Below are 23,278 nucleotides of genomic sequence, written 5' to 3'. Positions count from 1 at the left end.
GACGTTATTGATACATTAAAAACACAAAAATATACAGCAGAAATATTAACATCTTCAAATCTGATGTTTTTTTTTTTTAAATTTATGTCTGATTTTGAATCAGATTTTGATTCAGTACTAGAAATTCAAATATTTACTTCCCTACTTAATGACCAGATGTTAACACACTGACTCCTTTAAGAAACATCTTAAGACGTTTTTATTTGTTCAGGCTTTTCCTTGATTTTCTGGAACACCTGTTGTGTTATCAGTTTTATCTTGACCTTTAAAGTATATACTTTATTGAATATTGTTTTGATTGTTTAAGCGCTTTGTGACCCTGGTCTGGAAAAGGGCTATACAAATAAATAAAAAATTACTGAATTATTTACACCTAATTCCTTACACTGAATAATTACAATGGATTGATGGACATTAAATATTGTTATATACTTCATTTAATCATTGACATTTTTTACATTGAATTTTTAATACTGAATATATTACCACACTGAATTTATTATTCATTGGAAAAAAAAAGTTGTTGCAATGCATTAATAAATTTAGTGTAAAATTAAATTTGTAAAAATAATCCTTGTAAAATGTAAACAGTGATGATGATGATGTGGAAATTCTGTGCTATAAATTAATAAATTCTGGTTCTTACTTTCAGATCTATTCATGGTCAGGCTCCTCCTTACATCAGTGATCTGATCCAGCCTTACACCCCAGCTCGGGCTCTGAGGTCTGTGGATCAGAATCTACTGATGGTTCCTCGAACACGGTTCAGGACCAGAGGAGAGAAATCCTTCCAGGCTGTTGCTCCTAAGCTTTGAAACGATCTTCCTCTCCCTCTGTGTTTGATGATCTACTGACTCCTTTAAGAAACATCTTAAGACACTTTTATGAACGACCTCCACCACTGCATATGTATTTGTGGAGGCCAGGGAGGTCGTCCCCTCCTGACCCAGAGACAACGAGCGGGATATCTTAAACACGTTTGTTTTCGGGCCTTTCGGGTCACCTTGACCCTGATATAAGTATGTAAGTAATTTTTATTTATATAGCGCTTTTCCAGACCAGGGTCACAAAGCGCTTTAACAATCAAAACAATATTCAATAAAGAATATACTTTAAAGGTCAAGATAAAACTGATAACACAACAGGAGTTCCAGAAAATCAAGACAGGGGTTAAATGAATAGTTTTTATATTGTAGTGTTATATTAATACTGAATGTTTTTTATTCCTTTTTATCATTGAAATATAAGATATCTTAAATGATAATAACTTCCTAAATATTTATTGCTTGTACCTGTATTTGTTTATTTCATATTATATATATATATAGAATTACTGAGGTTTCTGGACATCATTTTATGTTTTATATATTTTTCCCTGACTCTATTTCCTTTTTAAATATACATATTTTTGTAAACCATTTTCCAATCATCAATGTGTTTTATAACGACACCCAATATAATAAACAATATAAGCAATAAAGTATATAAAATATACGCGACTCACGACAATATGACTTTATTACTGTCTTTAACTGTACTCAGGTTGATTCGTGTTGTGGCTTTTGAATAATACTATATTAATATAAGAAAATAAAGTCATATTGTCGTGAGTCGCGTATATTCTTATTTACTTTATTGCTTATATTGTTTATTATATTGGGCATCGTTATAAAACACATTCATGATTTGAGAGATGGTTTACAAAAATATGTATATTTAAAAAGGAAGTAGAGTCAGGGAAAAATATATAAAAAATAAAATGAAACCTAAGCAATTTTAAATAGAAGAAAGAAAAAAAAAGAAAATACAGGTACAAGCAAAAAATATTTAGGAGAGTATTTCATTTAAAATATCGTATATTTCAATGGCAAAAAGGATAATTAAATTAAATTATTTAGTATTAATATAACACTACAATACAATATATAAAAAATACATTTAACCCCTGTCTTATATCAGGGTCAAGGTGACCCGAAAGGCCCGAAAACAAACGTGTTTAAGTTAACCCCTTTGTTGTCTCTGGGTCAGGAGGGGACGACCTCACTGGCCTATTGGGTATTGATCCACTAATACATATTTTTCTCGTATTTATTATATTTGTAAAAAAAAAGTTGCCTTTTGTCTTTATTACATTAAATCCCCAATATCCCCAATATTTTTTCTACCATCGAAATTAGAAATGTTTGGGGATTTAATGTAATAAAGACAAAAGGCAACATTTTTTTTTTACAAATATAATAAATACGAGAAAAATATGTATTAGTGGATCAATACCCAATATAATAAACATTATAAGCAATAAAGTATATAAGAATAAACGTGACTCACGACAATATTACTTTATTTTCTTATATTAATATAGTATTATTCAAAAGACGCAACACAAATCAACCTGAGCACAGTGAAAGACAGTAATAAGTAAGTAAGTAAGTAAGTCATTTTTATTTGTATAGCGCTTTTCCAGACCAGGGTCACAAAGCGCTTAAACAATCAAAACAATATTCAATAAAGTATATACTTTAAAGGTCAAGATAAAACTGATAACACAACAGGAGTTCCAGAAAATCAGGGAAAAGTCTGCACAAATAAAAGTGTCTTAAGATGTTTCTTGAAAGAGTCAGTAGATCCATCAAGCGCAAAGAGAGAGGAAGATTGTATTCAAGAGGCGCAACACGAATCAACCTGAGCACCGTTAAAGACAGTAATAAAATCATATTGTTGTGAGTCGCGTATATTATGTCTTATATACCTTATTGCTTATATTGTTTATTATATTGGGTATTGATCCACTAATACATATTTTTCTTGTATTTATTATATTTGGAAAAAAGAAATGTTGCCTTTTTGTCTGTATAACATAAAACCCCCAAAGATTATAATTTCGATGGTAGGTAAGGTAAGGTAAAACTTTATTGATATTGATATTGAATAAATAGTTTTTTTCCAATAGCCAAAGGAAATACAGCATTTTTCCATAAATTCATAAAGGTAAAATATAGAACAGAAATTTATTTCTGAGGATAATGCACTTTATGGGGCAAATCTGCATTGTAGTTGCATCATTCGACCACTGGGTTGTGTCAGTAAGTTTATCAATAGTTCTTCATGCAGTTTTTCATCGCACAGAAGAAGTTTCACAATTTTGGGGGGGGGTTGATGGGCTGGCCTTTTTTTTTTGTTCCAACAATCCTGCCAGAAGAACACTGAGCAGGGGTCCCCCAGACCGCCAGTCAAAACCCCCCCGACACCGCCGTCTAACCGGCTGCAGCAGGACGTCTGGACCAGCATCTCTCTCTCCGGAACCGTTTGAAAACCTCCAGCAGCTCGGCAGCTACCGCCGTTAGCCTCCGCTCGGTCCTTCGGGTTCTGGGGTGGCTCTGGTACTGGGGGGTCAGGGGGGTGTGAGTGAGTGCTGCTGCCCAGACGATTGAAGACAACACGCCGGGGTAGGAGGGGGCTGGAAGGAAGTCTGTTGTAGACTCTTTGGGGCCGGCGGGTTGCCCACACAGCGCCCCTGGAATAGCTAGCTTCGCACCCGCTAAGTGGATGGGATGGAGCCGGGACCGTCTGGCGCTGGTAGGTGGATTTTCTCCTTGTCCTGGTTCACCGATGGTCACATGTTGGTGTTGTCGTCTCCGAACAAAAACGAGGACGCATCCCTGAGTTAGATATGAAGAGGGAAAGGAGTTTTAGATGGTTTTTTTGGAGACAGTTGAGGGAGGGCTCGGGAGGTCGTGGGAATCTGTGGCCAGGGATGATGAGGTGAAGCCCGCCTTCAAGGACCAGCATCTGTCTGCACATCTATTGACAGCTCCTTGTTCCCTGTTAGGATTCAAATAAACAGCTTTATATGTCTCTATAGATCCGGTTTCATCATAGTCTCGTGTTAGTGACGACTTATTTTAATAATCATAGAAGCTTTATTAATAAAATGTATTTTCTTATTTTAATTTAAAAAATAATACTTTGTGGCGTTTAAAATTCAAGTTTCTAGTTTTAAAATATTGTTCATTGATGGATTTCTTATTCAAAAGTTTATTTCTCATAGATAAATGGATGCTCATTTAAACGTTATCTTTTCTTTTTTTTTTAAATGTGTTGAAAAAGGATACAGATGTGTAACATTCAAACACATAATTGACATGGAGTCAAAAGATGATTGAATTGAATACTATAATAAACATATCGATCTAAGCGCTTGATGGATCTACTGACTCCTTCAAGAAACATCTTAAGACGTTTTTATTTGTTCAGGCTTTACCTTGATTTTCTGGAACTCCTGTTGTGTTAACAGTTTTATCTTGACCTTTAAAGTATATATTTTATTGAGTATTGTTTTGATTGTTTAAGCGCTTTGTGACCCTGGTCTGGAAAAGCGCTATACTTTACTTACTTATCTGACCGACTGTATAGCAACATGCAGTTTAAAGGGTTATTTTTTATTTATTGGGTGTACAAAGTTTAAAAAGTAAAGCTCATGTGTCTTCTTGGTACTTAGTCCTCTTACTTGTTCTACCTTATCCATGTACTTTATTTTATGTATACTTGAATATTGAACTTTTTGATGTTTTTCTCTGCGTTCAACTGAAAGTGATTTGAATAAGATTAGTGTTTTATTGTGTTATTACTACTTAGTAATACGATTGTTTTTACTGATGTGTCTATTTTAAACCTTTTTTTTGTCTGTGTCAAAGTTGGTTATGAAGTCATACACTGATATGAAATGACACTGTCATTACCATCGCCAAACCTTCACAGATGAGTAGCTTGTTTTAAAAAATATATATTTTTAAGTATGGCGTAGACAAGTGTCAACAGTGTGAGGGGCTCTCATCTCAGTCTGCTCTTGTGTCTGAAGTGTGATGATTTATGATTTTCCATGATTAAGGCTGTCGCCCTGTTTAGGTCACGTTCAACAGCCAATTATTCATCGAGCCCACTCATTATGGTAAAAGAATGGACGCCTAATTAACAGGACCTTGGCCTCAGATCAGGGACTTCAAAAATTGACCCCTGTCTCTTCCAAAAGTTGTTCAATTATTTTCTTTCAAATATGTCTTAGAAATGACATCATAAATACATCTGTTTAAACCTGTGGCTTTTGCCAACTATTCGTCTCTTTGAGGGATACTTAAATTGTTGAATTAAAGGTTTGGTTTATTGACTAAAAAGACCCTTTCAATGTCTGCAATGGATTGATGTTAATTAATGTTATTGTGTATTGCAGCAAATCCTTAATCATTACTCAAAAACATTTCCCCAATAATCCACTTTTTTTAAAAGTTGGCGGCCCATGATGTTTTAAAGTTGTATTTCTATATTTCGAATCGCTCTAAAATAAGGAAGTGAAAGTGATTAAAAGATCTCTTAAGAGGTCACATTGAGGGCATGATGCAAAATTTGATGCAAATGGAGAAAAATATGTATTTATAGAAATAACTTCTTAATAGTTCCAACTGCCCCATCGAGGACCTACGTACATACGTCAACATAAATGCGCGTCCTCACTTATTCGCCGATGACTGGCCTCAGCGTGGAGAGCAGCATTAAGTCTTGCCGCCCGTTCAGGAACGACGGCTATTGTCTCATGTGCGAGCGAGTCCTGGCTTAGCTCCCCGCCATCTGCCTTCCCTGGCAAGACTGTGTTTTTTATTGGGATTCTCAAGGATCAAAACACTACAAAAAACACACGTTTACAAACACATTTTCAAAGTGAATGGTCATCACATTGACCACGTCGTTCCTTTTTTTTTTTTTTTAACCATGGATCAAAACCGATGTGTGTTTTACACTCTGACGCACGTATGCTGAGTCGCCCGTGTGTTTCACAGCTAATGCATTTTTGATAGTAGGGATTCCAAACATTCTATTTAAAGCACTTCTATTTTAGTTTTTGGCAATCCGTGTCTCTTTTGCTCAAATTTTGGAACTTGAAGAGCCACAAAGGCCAAGGTCTTCCGCGCCGTGACCATAGCGGCAACCTGCCTCCTCCTCCCATCTCCTCACGCGTCCCCCCCTTCACACCGGTTCCCTGATATCCATGACAATGCCGTGTTGCCGTGGTGTCTCCATGGTGAGGCTGGGAATGTATCGGAGGGCCCCCCTGCGTTTGTGTGTACGAGTGTGTTTCGGCGTAAGCACCGGCACTCCCTACGCCGTACATCGTGTGTGTGTGTGTGTGTGTGTGAGCAGCCGGGCAGCTGGGGTCTTTGTTGTTGTGGAGGAGGGCTATTCTCAGGGGACCCAGAGGTTAAGGCATAGGGCCTCTTTTTAAGCAAGAGTCACTGCAGAGTTTTTAGGGACCCCTCAACGTTGACACCCAGGCTGACCAAGTTGCGTTCGCAAGTGATGACGCCGTGCTGCAGCCTGTTGACTTTACTGGTCATGTTGACGGCACATTTTCCGAGGGGGAAGGAACCCCAAAAACTCGGAATCAAATCTGAAGACAAACATCTTATGCTCACTATATCCTAGCTTATTGTGTTTAGAGGCATAACACACCCAGGAAAAGTTACAGAAACTACATTTCCTTGAGATAAATGAGAACCTCTTTGGTTCTTTCGAAGAAAAAGGCTGAGTAACATAGTGTTTAAACTTCACCATTCCATGGCCCCCACCCCAAAACACCATTAGCCTATGGCCGGGGACCCCCTTTGCCAAACTCCGCAAATTCTTTACAATACTAACAGCAACATTACATTTTGGAGTGTATTTCCTGACTTTTTGACACCTGTAAACTTTATTTTTTAATTATTTCTTGCAAACATTTTATGTTTGGCTACGTAACAATACTTGATATATGTTGCCTTATATACTCTAATTCTAGATTACCATCTCAGTTTTTTTAGGAGCATATTTATTCCCCGGCTGTTGGTCTGAAACCAGTCTGTTTCCTGCTCACTTAGCTAGCCACAAGCTACTTGATAACAGGGGGAAAACAGGTGGTGGGTTCAGGTTTAATCGGAAACTTTCATATTCCATCATTCATTGTCTACCGCTTTGTCCCATACTGGGGTCGCAGGGAGACCGGAGCCTATCCCAGTATCATAGGGTGAGAGGCAGGGGACACCCTGGACAGGACCGCAGGGCACACAAAGACAGACAACCATTCACACACACTCTCATACCGATGGAACATTTCCCAAAGTTCTCAATCAAGGCAACACGGGGAGAACATACAAACTCCACACAGAAAGGTCACAAGTTGGCTCGTATGATATATCAATTTACAACTTTCTGACACCCCCTAACGCCTACCACAGTTTTGGATTGGAGTACTTTATATGTGATCAATTACTCTGGATGACGATGACAAAAAAGAGTCCTTTGAAGCATCAATAGATTAAGTTAAACGTGCCTCATATTGCCTCAAACTCATATCCGGCCCGCCAACTAATTTTTAGGTGGAATTTTGGTTAATTGTCTCAAAATCAAAGTAGATTAATGTTTTGGTTGATATGGTGACATATTAAGATGCTTGTGTTTGAGACAAGATAAGGAACAAGATGATGGATGTCATCAATCAAACAGAGAATTCCAATAAAAGTAAAATGCTGAAGGAAAGGCAGTGTTTGGTGAAGGACACAGTTCGTTAATGGTGAATTTTGTTCGGCCCCGAGACTTAAACTGTGGAACCATTTTGGCCCCTGGTACGATTGAGTCGAAACACTTGATTAAGTTGAAGATCCTCCTAAGGGAACGGGAAGATTTACAACTCCACCTCGTCTTGTAGCGCTCTCTTTATCGGTCGTTAAAAGCTGACATAAGTGGCTCGGGAAGGGGACGTTTGAGAGTCATCGATGACACTAACAAGAGGATGGGAATAATATGAGTTATCTCGAAGTGTCGACGCGAGCGCTTTGAAAGAATGTCATGCTGGGCGTTCATTATGCTGGTCTTTCTGTGCACCAACTCCATGTAGTGAGTGCAGTCGAAATCAAAAGTAGTTTTATTATTCATTCGACTATTTTAACAATTTACTTGCATCAAATTTCTTATCTAATAATATCCTAATTCAAATAATCACAGTTTAGTTCTCAGTTTGGTTCTCAGACCCTTCCCAACGTGATTGGACATACAATTCTTTATCAGCCATGAAATATGTTTTTCTATTTCTTTACTGTGAACACTTCGGTATAACAAAGTGTAAAGCTTCAAATTTTTTAAATAAAAAACCAAAAAGAACATATAACACTCTCGCTTTGTGACCCTGGTCTGGAAAAGCGCTGTATAAATACAAATTACTTACTTACTTACTCATCACTTTTTCTGATTTCTGCTTGGATTTTTTCTTTAAAATTTTTAGCAATTGGACAGAGAAGTTTTTTGTCTAAAACCTTATTTCATTGAAGAATTCCAAAGTTATAATTACGCCTGTTCCATTGAAATTTACCAATTCTCATATCCTAAGGATGTCCAAATTAGCTGACTTATGTTTTCCACACCATTGTTTCTTCTCCGTCATATATTTCCGTTTTATCTGTTTGTGTCTTTCACTTCACCCTTCACCCCAACTTTCATTTCCTGCTTCCTCCTTTTCACACTAACGTATTCCATTTGTTTCTGATAACCTTGTCGTTTCTGCTTCTCCAGTGCCCATGGGGGCCTTCCCCCCACCCCTGCAGCAGGTGTTCCATGCCCCACGCCGGCCGGGCATGGGCACCGTGGGCAAGCCCATCAAGCTGCTGGCCAACTACTTTGAGGTTGAGATTCCAAAGATGGACGTGTTCCACTATGAGGTCGATATCAAGCCCGACAAGTGCCCCAGACGTGTTAACAGGTAACAGGTCTTTCTTTGGACTGAATCCTTGCTTGTTTTATTATCAATCGATCCAAAGAGCGTGTGTCATATGCAAGGCCAAATAGTGCTCTTATGTGTCATGACGTCAACAATTTAAAACTAAATCTTTACTCCAACGATGAAAAAAAAAAGATTCCAATCCTTTATTTCAAACATAGGCCTTCGGTAGTCTTGTTTGAATGAATCTCCATAACTACTTTGTGGCTATTTATACACTACGTAGATCTAAACCTTGAACTGTCATTAAGTTGTTTAGAGCATTATCAAATGAGCACGACATCAGCGCATCTATATAAAAATGTCACTCGGACTATGTGTCTCTGTGGTTTCCAAGGCAACAGTAAACACTTACTTGCATCGAAAGTTAGTAAAGACAACATGAAAAACCAAACACGGAGGATCAACCACAGCCAGCAGCTACTTCACATTGAGAGTCGCAATTATATCAATGATCGACACACAGTAATGCAGCTAATGAAGCTATAATGAGCTAATGATGCTTCAGCAGCCCCTTGACTCCCAGGAATGAGAACCATGTGGAGTCAATCATTCCACCAGAGTTACATATTGATGATTTAAAGAAACCATTATGCAGGAATGCAGTATAAAGAGCTGTTGCATCACAGAAAGATAACTTGTGTGGCCATAATAATAATAATAATAACAATAATAATAATAATAATAATAATAATAATAATAATAATAATGCCTTTAGTGAGGAAACAACATCAGAGTGCACAAGTCTTCTTACACTGCAGCTGCAACTGCAATACACATAAAAAGCATTAGTAATAACCTCATAAAAGTGCAACATTATTTAGGGGGAAAAAAGCATTAACTTACGTAGTTCATGGACTAAAATCGGCGAATAGTTCATTTGAACGCTTGTGACAGACTTGCTTCGGAGTTGATATAAATTGAGGTGTTGCCTCAATTTATAGACCATATTCTTGACAAAGTCGTAACTGCTTTCATTTGTTGTGAAACCAAAATATTTCCAAACTTAAGCTTTAAAAGTTGCTGGAATTGACTGTATCCTCTCGACCTCAGTCATTGCCAGATTTTCACTGTTCCTTTGGCTGCTGAGGACGAAAATTATCAGACGCTCTTGTATCACGAGGAAAAATATCGCAATATTTAAGTGTATTGATATTACTACAATATTTTAATAAATTCTCTACTATCAAAGTATAGTGTTCAACATACTTGCAAAAGTCTGATAATACATGCAGTTTTTCAACAAATATTGACATATATTTTAAGATTTATTTACCTGTTCATGTCTATAAAACATCGAAATACTTTTGGTTTGTCTGCTTTAGTCAAAATTAAATGATGAACTATAAAGTTATTTTTACCTATTTAATATTTAGAGAGTCTCCAGTCTTTTCTGATTTTGTGCTTCCAAGGTTTCAGACAAAAGGGTTCAAGCCCTTTGACCTTTCCTTTTGAGAGTTTGACCTCGTCCCCCACACTTTAGTGAAGGCCAAGGGAGAGATCTCCCGCTTGTACCCCAACTCTTTTTGTCCTCGCCTCTCCCCCCGTGACCATGAGATATTGCCATCAACAGCTGCATCCTGCAGGATCGATATTCTATCACTTGGAGAAGATCTCACCCCCCCTCACAATGGAACTTTCTGATCCGGAGATGACAATAATTGATGGCCGCAACCTCTTTGTCTCCCAACGGTGTTTAATTGGCGGTGCTTATAACACTTTGTTGTGTGTGTGTCTTCTCACAGGGAGGTGGTGGAATACATGGTCCAACATTTCAAACCCCAGCTTTTTGGCGACAGGAAGCCAGTGTATGACGGCAAGAAGAACATCTACACGGTGCTAGCGCTTCCTATTGGTAGTGAAAAGGTGACTATTTGGACCTGTTTAACCTCTAACTGGAGATTTTCATTAATAATTTGCTTGTTTGAAAAATGTGAAAGACATCAGACATCCACCAAGCCCCTCTATATTAATCTATATCATTTCAGAACCTCATTGTTTGCCATGAGCGCCGTTGAACAGCAGGTGGCGGTAGTAAGCAGAGCTAACACATGGAAGAGTTGAGTTAGCTAACCACCAATTCAATTTTATTTAAAGTGTCTTTATCATGATAAAGTTATCTCCAGACACTTCACAGTTAAAGTAAGACTATATTAGAGAAAAAAACAACTCAACAATGAGTAAATCACAGCGTGGCAGTGGCACAGAGAGTGATAGAGATAAGTTATAAACTTACCCAGTAATCTAGTACGTTATAAACGTACCTAGTGATCTTATACGTTCAAAGGAGTTTGATATTGTACTACTTTATATTCATATATATTTAATTGATATTTAAATCCTCTCACCGTCATGTCGCCAGATTGGAATTCTTTTCAGAGTCTCTTTTTGGAGAAAAAATGTGGAAAAAAATAAATTTTAGAGCTAAAATATTAGAGCTCACTCATCTTCTTCTCCAAAAAGACACAATTGAAAATATTATCAAATACCTCCATCGTGCTCGTCTGTAACGTCCATCTTGTATTGAAGCCTCGACAAGAGAAATTATTCAGAAAAAAATACATGTCTGTATATAATAATTTTGTTGCAGTTTCCAGTCTCTCAGCTCCAGCTTGGACAATATTTTATTCTATTTGAAACACATGACATTTGTCTGTGCATATGCGCTAGATTTATGCTGAAAGCCTGGAATCTTCTGCTAAAAACAAGCTTAAAATAAAGACTTGTTTAATTTAACAACTCATGATGATGCTTCAATACAAGATGGACGTTACAGACAAACACCATGGAGGTATTTAGATGTTTTTAGGTAAAAAAGCACGGAATAATCCCAACCCGCAGTCGATATTAGGGTGAGATTAGGGTTTGTGAAGTTCTTTGGTTGAACTATCACTTCAAGAAACTTTACAAAGTATGTGCAGTAGTTAAATTCCTAATTTGTTTTCGGCCACTAACATAAAGCTTGTCATTGCATTGTAAATATTATTTTGTATTTCCTCTTGTAGCAAATGATTGACATTCTTCTGTCAATTCAGGTGGATTTTGAAGTCACGATCCCCGGTGAAGGGAAGGACAGAATATTCAAGGTCTCCATCCGTTGGCTGGCTAAAGTGTCATGGCGGTTGCTACAAGAGACCCTGGTTAGTGGGCGACTTCAAGTACCTCTTGACTCAGTCCAAGCCTTGGATGTGGCCATGCGTCACCTGGCCTCTATGAGGTAAATATAAATTCTCCTTATGTGTTTGTTTGACCCAAAGGATAGACCTATTTTTAGATGTATGAGGAATGTCTATAATCAAATAGCTGTAAAGCGTAAGGATAGAAATAATTGGCGGAAAAGGAGTATTGTCTGACAAGCAAGTGGATGATCTAAGATGGAAACTTCTTTTTCAAAATGCAATGTGAAATACCTCTGGTCTGAGGTCATTGTTTAGACTGTTAAGTATTTCTTTCTCACATTCTACATCAAGATGTCTTTGCTCGAAGCATCAGAGTCACAAAATAAGATGTGCATGTCAAATTGAACTGTAGCAGATGTCTCTTCTGTTTTTGATTCATCTCAGGTCTTTTCCTGAAGACATAATAATATGATCATGATTTCCTTTATTTATTTTAGTCTAAATATGATTTAAGAATCACCTTTTTCTTATTAATAAAGATAATCAGTAAAAACTATAGCAGTTTTCAAAACCCCTGAAGGGCGTTTCCTGAATGTATCTATGATGGTTTTTGCCGTTTCTTGACATTTTAGTGTTATTTTATCCCCAAAATAATCGTGTACTGCTGTCTTCTCCTTTGCGTAGATAAGGATGTCACATTTGTAATTGATTTTGTAATCTATCTATTTATTTTTTTAAATAGATCAAATTATTATAAAAACAAAAAAAGTTCATAATATCAAGGGACAACAACACACTTTGGTAAAAAACAACAAAAACAATATAATATTGAATTATAGTGAGTTAATTATAAATATAAAATGGGATTAAATGAAGACAACTTCAGCAGTAGAGTTTTGTTCTGTGTCATTGTTTGGTATTTCCAGAACTCTTGTGAGTCAACTGGATTGGATCACATGAGGTCATTCATTTAGTTGAGTCACTTATCAAAGAACTCTTCTTTCTTTTCCAACCAGGTACACTCCAGTGGGCCGGTCATTCTTCTCCCCACCTGAGGGATACTATCACCCGCTCGGTGGTGGGAGGGAAGTGTGGTTCGGCTTCCATCAGTCCGTGCGTCCTGCCATGTGGAAGATGATGCTAAACATTGACGGTTAGTCCTCTCCCGACGGACTATGATCAGTCCGGGAGTATTTACTGGCATTGCATGACTAACCAGATGAGACAGTCACAGCGTTCGTGATGTGATTAAAAAAACATGATTCAAAGGGTCGTCTGGGAAATGAAATACCCTCACACAAAGAAATCATTAATACTTATGTTAAAACACTTTATATTATTTCATTTTAACACTAATATTAAACTATCTTCTGCCCTCTATCTTCCTCTAGTGTCCGCAACTGCATTCTACAAAGCCCAGCCAGTAATTGAATTCATGTGCGAGGTGTTGGATATCCGCAATATTGATGAGCAACCCAAAACTCTCACTGATTCACAAAGGGTCCGGTTCACCAAGGAGATTAAAGGTGGGTATCCAAGAATAATAATAAAAAAAAGAATGTATGTTTTAGTTTGATCTCCCAATGGCTATTCTCTTGAACAGGCCTGAAGGTGGAGGTGACTCACTGTGGCCAAATGAAGAGAAAGTACCGCGTATGCAATGTCACTCGACGTCCTGCAAGCCACCAGACGTAAGATGAAGACTTCTTATGTCCACAGTAATATCCAGGTCGTCTAAGGTTTTTTAAAAAAACAAGAGCCCTGAGTGTTTGTCTTACCCATATTCAAAGATGGTTTACATTTTCAAAATTAACATTATAGGTCCCTTAAAGTTTTAATTAATAAAGGAAACTGGAATTTCCACTTTAAATGGGGCAAGAACTATGAAAAAATATGAATAAATGTACAAAAATGATTTTTGAATCCAAGCTTTATCTTTGATGTTAAGACTTAGAAACAGTTCCTGAACTAATGCTGAAACACATCGTTTTTTTTGTGAGACTCCTATAAAGAAATGTGAATGAACTTTGATCCCTATATGTTCTTCACATTACACAGTACTTGCCATCTATGACCCCCCACAATTCAGGCTTTTTGGCGGGACCAATACAATAATAATATAATTTACAATAATAGAAGGGGTCAAAAGGGTGCATTCTTTGTTTTTATTTTTTTTTTTAATTCTCACTCTATAGAACAGAAAATCACTAGTTACTTTTGCTTCAATGTTTGCTTTTTTTTGTCGTAATTCGAAATGTTTATCAAACTGTGTTTGTACATTTCATACCTTCAACCCTTCAGGTTTCCCCTACAACTTGAGAGTGGACAGACAGTAGAATGTACAGTGGCCCAGTACTTCAAGCAGAAGTACAACCTTCAGCTCAAGTACCCTCACCTGCCATGCCTACAGGTGGGGCAGGAGCAGAAGCACACTTACTTGCCGCTGGAGGTGAGAAAGAATGAATGACACAGCAGATGATTGTCACTATTATGAACGCAACAGTGATTTTTTTTTGATCTTCTTGTCCCAGGTTTGTAACATTGTAGCGGGTCAAAGGTGCATCAAGAAGCTGACAGATAACCAGACGTCCACCATGATAAAAGCCACAGCTCGCTCTGCGCCCGACAGACAAGAGGAGATCAGCAGACTGGTCCGTCACACAATTGAAATGATAAAGAAAATCATTAAAAAAAAGTTTCATAATTGCAGTCAAAATGTGTTTTTGGGAGACACAGAACATTTCTAATAGAACTTCTCTCCACAGATGAAGAATGCCAACTTTAATCTGGATCCGTACATCCAGGAGTTTGGGATCAAAGTGAAAGACGACATGGCTGAGGTGACGGGCAGGGTGCTACCAGCTCCCATACTTCAGTACGGAGGACGGGTAATTACATATGAACGTATTTAAATGAATGAATTTCCGATTGCAATAAATATCAACATATTATCTTGTTCTCAGAACCGTGCCATAGCCACCCCAAATCAAGGAGTTTGGGACATGAGGGGGAAGCAGTTCTACAACGGCATTGAGATCAAAGTGTGGGCCATCGCCTGCTTTGCTCCGCAGAAACAGTGCAGAGAAGAAGTGCTTAAGTGAGTTCCAGATAATGCATGAAACCAATTTGATAGGTTGCTTTGTTGTCTTGCTTTAATTTGGAAAGTTCTTAAAGGGTTAGTTCACCCAAACATTTGCGTCATTTTGGAGGAAGATGAAGCGAAAGACCACTGAGCGTCATTCAAGTGGATAAACATGTTTGTCTTTGACTCTAAAAAGAGTCAGAACATATTAAATAATTACATATAAATAAACCCAACCCATATTATTATTAGGGTGAGTAAATACAATGAGTGTTTTTTTAATTTTGGGTGAACTGTCACTTTAAACTTTTACGTAGCAGTTGCAGTAAAGTCGCCACCATTTCACTATGTGTTCCTTTTTTTGTATTTTAGTGGCATTCTAATTATGCTAATTACGAACACACTTAACGCCGATGTATTTCATCATGGGATTTTTAAGAAAAACAACTTAATTATTTTTTATTTTATTTTTTCTTTAACTCAGAAACTTCACAGACCAGCTACGAAAGATCTCAAAGGATGCTGGGATGCCGATCCAAGGCCAGCCCTGCTTCTGTAAATACGCCCAGGGTGCAGACAGCGTGGAACCAATGTTCAGACACCTGAAGAACACGTACTCCGGGCTGCAGCTCATCATCGTCATCTTGCCAGGAAAAACTCCTGTATATGGTAGGAAATCATTTTTCCATATTTCCATATAAAAGTGGCTAATGTTTGTGCATGTCATGTCCAGCTGAGGTGAAGCGTGTTGGCGACACGCTCCTGGGCATGGCAACCCAGTGTGTCCAGGTGAAGAACGTAGTGAAGACGTCACCTCAGACTCTCTCCAACCTGTGTCTGAAGATCAATGTGAAGTTGGGAGGCATCAACAACATCCTGGTCCCTCACCAACGGTAATTGTTATCATGATGTAGAGCTCTTTCTTACTTTTAAAGTTTGTTTTTAAGTGTGTATTGTTTTGATTGTTTAAGCGCTTTGTGACCTTGGTTCTATTATTATTTACAAATAATAATGAATTACTTTCTTGATTCCTTTTTTCCCACAAACAACGATTGATGTTAATATATGACACTTTGTTCTTAGGTCCGCTGTATTCCAGCAGCCAGTTATCTTCCTGGGGGCAGATGTCACACACCCTCCTGCTGGAGATGGAAAGAAGCCCTCCATTACTGCTGTAAGTCTTCAAAGTTCTTGTTGTTTTAACAAAGGGGGCCACACTCTGGTTACAGTCAAGGTCACTGGCAGAACAAAAAGTGTATTCATCCAACTGTCTTTAACGGGAAGCATCAGTCTGATAGGTCTATCAACATGTTTTTCCTTTTTCACTTTGTTTGTAGTAAACATTCTACTCTGGCATAATTATTGGTCACCAACATTTACCTTAATCTACTAAGATTTGGGCCGACCAAACGGCAAACCGAATTTAAAAAAATGGGCGGTCAGGGCTTAGTCCTCATCGAATCACATTCATCAAATCCAGAATCTGACTTTGACATCACGGAAGACAATAACATCAAGAAGTAAATTATGGTATTTAGTTAATGAAATTAATAAGTTGCGATTGATCGCTATGTGGTGCAGCCTACTCCCATCAGTATGTGTGAATGGCTGTCAAAGCGCTTTGTGACCCTGGTCTAGAAAGGCGCTATATAAATAGAGATTATTATTATTATTATTTTTCTGAATGTGTATTTAAAAAAAGGTAATATTTTAACTGCCGTCATGTTTGGTGGAACAGCTTATTATCTGGTAAACTCTGGAGAAGACAGGAGTGATAGTCGAGAGTAGCAAAACAGGTTGTTGAGGCATCTAGTCTATTTCCATCTGAAAATGAGTCACATGATGAGCTCCTGCTATTGAGCAACAAAAATCTATGAATGAAGGCTTGTTTGATATTGTCGTAATTACATTTTTTTTTAAATCAAACCTCGCACGCAGCAGTTTATTTGTAGAACTTATTTGGCTCAAAAGGTGTGGGAATCAACTTAATGTATTTTTGCTGTTTTCATTTTTATTTTATGTTGGTCACAAAAACAACAATGTAAAATACTAATGAAAGGAAAGATAAATCGAGATAACGTCAGTGAAGTTTCCTCTTTGGTCCAGATTATGCATGAAGGTCAACTGCAGAATATTGAATATTGAATGGTTGAATTTATTTATTTATATATTTATATATTTATTCATTCATCAACTTGGAAACATTTTTTCAAAGCAATTAATAATTTTTATTAAATCATTAATTTCAATTATAAGATATTTAGGTATTTTCCAAATGAATAAACAATTTTAAGATAGAGTTTGATTAAAATGTTGTTTTTTTATTTTGGCTAAATAAAAACAAAAAAATGTCAATAATATAGCAAATATTTACAATGATGAGTACGTTTTAATGGAATAAAAATACATTTTAAAGTTCACCAGAAACACACATGTGAACTAAAAAAGGTACCATTGTTATTGAAGAAAACCATTGTCATCAACATTACTAAGAAAGACTAATGGTCAATAATGAATAGACCATGTTAGAAACAGGAAATTACGTCATCTCTCCGCCGTCTTTGTCTCATCGCGGCGGTGGTTGGCTGTGTTGTTGCTAAGCGATACAGCACACCGTTGCGTCACAAACACAGAGCGAGGGGACGAGATAGAACTGCAGTTTTGTCTGTGTCATCATGACTACATGTGCTTGAAAAAAACCCCTTAAAAAACAATAATATTAAGCTGATGCAATCTGGTGAAATTTCAGGGCTGAACATTAGAAAACCCTACATGTTCTTATCAAGGCCTATGGAATTAAATCAACAATAATATCTGTGTACTTTTCTCTAGGTGGTAGGCAGTATGGACGCCCATCCCAGCAGATACTGTGCCACAGTCAGAGTCCAGCGGCCTCGGCAGGAGATCATTGAGGATTTGTCTTACATGGTGCGAGAGCTGCTGATTCAGTTTTACAAGTCGACTCGCTTCAAGCCCACTCGAATCATCTTCTACAGGGATGGGGTGCCCGAGGGGCAATTGCCACAGGTACACAGGGCTCATTCGCTTAGAATGATGGTGTCATACATATTAGAATCTTGACTTCTCCTCCACATCTTCTAGATTCTCCATTACGAGCTCCTCGCCATCAGAGACGCGTGCATTAAGCTGGAGAAGGATTATCAGCCAGGCATCACCTACATTGTCGTGCAAAAACGCCACCACACACGCCTCTTCTGTGCTGATAAGTCTGAACGGGTCAGCTTTTTTTATCCTCATCCTCCCTCTTTTTAATATTGCTGTTTGTTTATGAAATGTGTCTGTTGGCTTTTATTAGATCGGAAAAAGTGGAAATATTCCTGCAGGGACAACAGTGGACACCAGCATAACTCATCCCTTTGAGTTTGACTTCTACCTGTGCAGCCATGCAGGGATACAGGTAAAGGTTCTAATGTCTTTAGAAAAAATGTAAGTTAGGGAGGTATAGTCTTGTTTATTTTGTCATAACATAGGTCGTAGCAGGTGTTGGTATTGGAACATTTTTGACAACCTTTCTTTGTCTTCACCTTTCTGTTTTGATATCATTTAATGTGTTCTTCTGCTTTTAAAAACATGTGTTAAGTCACTTTGTACCATTATTTTATTATCATTATACTTATTTTGGTGAATGCATTTGGCGATTTTCTTAACAGTCAACGTGATGTCATTATGTACATGTTAAAGTCTTGAATTAGAGATTTTCAAAATGTTATATTGTGCCGAAGAATTTATTTTTAATAACTCTTTTTTGTATATTATATGTAAAACAGTTTGTTTGTTGATAGATATACATGTCCATCTTTAAACAAACAATAATATGTAACACCATGTAGCTATTTATAATTAGTTTAATCTCATTTTTGGCTCTTTATTGCAAGAGTTGTGATGAAATGTAAAAGAAAAACTTCTTCTACTACTTCTGCATTGCTTTAGTGGAACTATACTTCCCCCTGAAAGGACAAGTCCTCTTGCAATTTTACAGATTTGGAACACACTTCCAGTACTACATACAAAGTAATATTTCTCTTTCTCAAGGGCACGAGTCGACCTTCTCACTACTACGTCCTGTGGGATGACAATCGCTTCACAGCCGACGAGTTGCAGATTCTTACCTACCAGTTGTGCCACACATACGTGCGTTGTACCCGCTCTGTGTCCATCCCTGCACCAGCATACTATGCCCGTCTCGTGGCCTTCCGTGCCCGCTACCATCTGGTCGACAAAGAACATGACAGGTAATAAGAATGACTTTCTTTGTATTCGTACCACCTTTTACTTCGATATTTCTCTGAGTTGTAGATCTAGTATACTAACACTCGTGTATTAACTTGTAGTGTCCATGGTAACTCACACCACACTTTCAAAGCATCTTTTTAAAACTTTATAGCACAATCAATAGACAGTAAGGTGATTAAGGTCCATAGCTTTATGTTAGTAATTTGTGTTTTTAGCATATGATAGTTGTTTCGAATTCTACATCAGGACACCTGCATTGAAAAATGGTTGAATTGAAAGCTATCCTTCAACCGCACAAACAGAATATTCTACTTAATATTAAAATAAGATTGTTCTTTTAAAGATAAAAAAAATGTTTTGTCATACTTTTTTTCTCCATATAAGCTCACTGTATCTTCTTGTCCCTGCAGTGGGGAGGGCAGCCATGTATCGGGTCAGAGCAACGGCCGGGACCCTCAAGCGTTGGCCAAAGCTGTTCAAATTCACCATGACACCCTGAGGACCATGTACTTCGCATAAGCGACACCCACGATCGCCCCCAACGTCGCCTCCACCTCATTTTTTCACCAGAGAGGGGGAACGAGAGCCCACTAGACCACCTCATCCTCATCCCTTATCCCCAAAGACTACCCACTTATCATGACGTCCTCTACCAAGAGTCAGCCCTCCATCTGTCAAACATGTACAGACTCTACAGCCTCATGCACTCAAAAGGTTACACATTTAAATGTTATTATTATTATTATTGCATTTTTTTTTTTTACTTTACCTGGACATTTCACGTTTTATTTTACATTTATATATTATTATTGTATTGTGCGCTACCTTTACACACCTACATGTGAAAGTATGCAATACGGTAGGTGTGAAAAATGGCAGAAAAACTTGTTCTTGCCACCACGAAGCTGCCTCTCTACCCATGCCAGTGTTCCAAGAACCCTCATTTCAGGGGGGGTGTCTCTAGCGCAGCAGTGCTTTGCATGCACAAGATTTACGTCTCATAATGTTGTTTTTTTAATGATTTTAATTGTTATTTTTTTCTACATTTCTTGAAGCGTCCGAGATATGGTACATTAGCACTTAGCGATAGCCATGTAGGTGCCACCAGTCCTGCACATTTGTTAGTTCGAGTGAGGCGTCTGTCTTATATAGCACCAGAGCAGGGAGTGAAGCGGCAGGTGTAGCATATCTTAGTTACATGAGTGAAATCCTGCCACACTCTTAAGCTGGTCGGCTAGTCGTATATATACGGAGAGCCTTTTTAGAAGCTGTACAGAGACCAGTATAAATGATACTTGCACCCCAAGCACCTAAACCAGCATTATTACCAGCCAAACATGTGGCCGCTACGTTGAAGAGGGGCACTTCTTTTTTTAATTCTCTTATATTATGTCTCTGTATGCATCGCTCTTTATGATCCAAATGGCACTTTTTATTTACTCAATGGTTGTTTTTCTTTATGGGCGATATAGTCTGTTATAAGGCAGGTGTCAATATTGCATAGCTTTTCCTCAGCAAAAACGTCGGTAGAATGAAAGGCAGAATCCTCCTTTAATTCAGGCAGGTTTGTAGTCACTTAACCCATTCTTTCAAACTCATGGCCCGTGGTTGGTTCGACATCAAATCCGGATGAATCCTGACCCATAAATATGCGGGTGATTAAGCTAAAACAAAGACCAGAGATTATTGATTGTGCAGAGATTTCCAATGAGAGTAGAACTGAGGATTGAAGGAGTAAAACTGAAGGAAAGGAATTTGATGGGAATTTGAGACTGTTAAAGACAAATTGGTGAATATAGAATGTGTTCTTAGAGTGCCATAAGATTTTGGCCCCTTGTGTGATCGAGTTTGAAAATTCACCTCGTTTTCCACTCACCCTCATGTCGACTCAGGGTTTATTTTCAGAGTAATTTGTTCCTTTTTGGAGTTATAGTCAGGAAAGTACTTAATGTCCATTTGAGGGTTTGCTAATGGGGCTCCATTTTCTTCATCCAAGAAGACACTTAAAAACATCCTATTACCCCGCAATGTTTGCAAGGTCAAAGAGGAATTGTTTGAAAAAAACAAACAAACAAATGACATTGCGAAAGATCCCTGTGTAGGCAGTAGACTGGATGATCTCGAAAGTATTTCTAGTCTGTATAGCATGTAAGTAGGTAAGTAAGTAAGTAAGTAAGTAATCTATATTTATAGAGCGCTTTTCCAGACCAGGGTCACAAAGCGCTTAAACAATCAAAACTATACCCAATAAAATATATACTTTAAAAGATCAAGACACATAAGACAAACACAGGAGCCTTTTACCTTCTGCTCCAAAAGCCCAAACTTAAACTTGTTTAATTTTTTTTTAACAATTTCTCATGTCGAAATGTCACAAGAGGGACATGACAGTTGAGTAGCATGGAGGTATTTGGATGTTTTGAAGTGTGATATTAGCCCAATTTGCCACCGTCAAATGGACATACATTTTGGCTTACAACTCCAAACGAGACAGAAAATGTAATCCCAGGGTGTCGACATGAGGGCGAGTAGAAAATGAGTGAAATTTTGGGTGACCTATACCACTTAACCATTCCAGCATCCGAAGATCAAACTCTAAGCGTGCGTGACTTTTATTTGAGCTCTCACCCGTCTTCAGGCAGACACAACTCCTCGCCTGAGTAGCAGAAGCACACACAGTTCCACACACTCCTCGCATCCTAAAAAAAATGTGTCGTCAAAGCGAGGCTGTAGTGGCGCGAGTCCACGCGAAAGCCATTGCCATCGCCTCCATCGCGCACTCTCCCAGTGTCGTCTCTGCCCCCAATCCCCTAGCTTGTGTCAGCCATCCCTATTGGTGCTCTGTGTGCATGGGCGGCACAGGTAGGGGGGGTTGCTATATCAGACAGGGTTGGGCCACTGTTGGTTAATACTCCCTGCCGTTACATATAGTCACTTTCTGGAGTTATAGGGGTCTGGGGGGTGGGGGGTTGGGGGAAATGCATGTAGTTATATATTTTTATGACTGGATATTCTGAGCCAACTTATTGTGGTTTGTTAGAGGTAGGAGCCTCGCGCTCACCACTGCCTGTCATTCGTATTGCCTTGATTGTGTAATGGTTATATAAAAAGAAAGACCGCTTTTATTCATTGTCAGTAATATAATGAACAGTGTATCCTCTAGAGGGCACTGTGAAAACGGTCTCAAATACTCCACCTCAGTTGACCTGAAAGCGCCTCAAATTCTTGTCTGACGGTTGAAACCTTTGTACAGAAAAAAAAAAAAAATCAAGAAATCAGACCATTTTTAAACCATGTTGATGGTCTTGCATCATTTGAAAAAAAAAAAGAAAAAAGCCTTTGTTTGCATTTTACTGATTATCCATTGTGTCCACAGTAATTTGTGCGTATAAGTATATGATATAAACCTGTCATGTGTTCGGCACACAAGTTGCCCGGCCTTTCACAGTTGGGGGCGTCCGTTGGCTCCCCTGTGCTTGAAAAAAGGTTTTTTAAAAAAAAAAAAAAGAAATTCTCCAGATGCAGGTCCTCACTCACTGAAGCCACAAAGCACCTTGCAGAAATGGGGTGAGGAGAGAACAGCGGTCGGTCTGGAGGTAGATCATGTGGAGATAAGCTGCTCTCCTCACTCCACACTGTCTGACTAAGCAATACATAAGCCACTGATCAAGAACAGTCCTTATCATAGCACTTCCCAATAAATGTAAGGACACGAAAACACAAGTTTGGCTCTTTATGTTATAGTATGGAAAGTCTGTTGTTGGGGATGGTTATTTTTTGAAGAAAATAAATTTGTTTTTTTTAATATCCTGCTTGTTTCTCTCACTTCTTCTGAGTCTGAATGTTCCTGGTTTATTTACAGCAAGAGGATGGACGATGTCAATCTTTCAAAGAGGATCATTTACACAGACAGCATGTGTAAGTGTTGTTAATATTATTTCAGAATCCGTTTAAAGGAGGTTTTGAGCAAGTCCATAAATGGCGTGTTTACTTCTGTCACTTTGAATTAATCCGATAAACCAAACA

General features: G+C 38.1%; 1 protein-coding gene across 1 annotated transcript; it reads left to right on the top strand.

Moving 5' to 3' along the window:
* Positions 1–3,035: 3,035 nt before the first annotated feature.
* Positions 3,036–23,059, top strand: ago1 (argonaute RISC component 1). The gene is made up of 19 exons (XM_087806320.1): positions 3,036–3,576; positions 8,593–8,779; positions 10,543–10,663; positions 11,833–12,014; positions 12,933–13,069; positions 13,308–13,442; positions 13,520–13,607; positions 14,218–14,365; positions 14,448–14,567; positions 14,682–14,804; positions 14,880–15,013; positions 15,483–15,667; positions 15,732–15,891; positions 16,082–16,172; positions 17,831–18,025; positions 18,101–18,235; positions 18,315–18,416; positions 19,052–19,251; positions 19,663–23,059. Exons 1-19 carry the CDS (start codon positions 3,552–3,554, stop codon positions 19,769–19,771), a joined length of 2,577 nt encoding a protein of 858 aa, XP_087662446.1. The 5' UTR covers positions 3,036–3,551; the 3' UTR covers positions 19,772–23,059.
* Positions 23,060–23,278: the final 219 nt, after the last annotated feature.

Source organism: Callionymus lyra, chromosome 13, assembly GCF_982586985.1.
Source record: "Callionymus lyra chromosome 13, fCalLyr1.hap1.1, whole genome shotgun sequence".
NCBI lineage: Eukaryota > Metazoa > Chordata > Actinopteri > Syngnathiformes > Callionymidae > Callionymus > Callionymus lyra.
The sequence above is the reverse complement of the archived record's forward strand: the minus strand, read 5'-3'. Positions and strand labels throughout refer to the sequence as shown.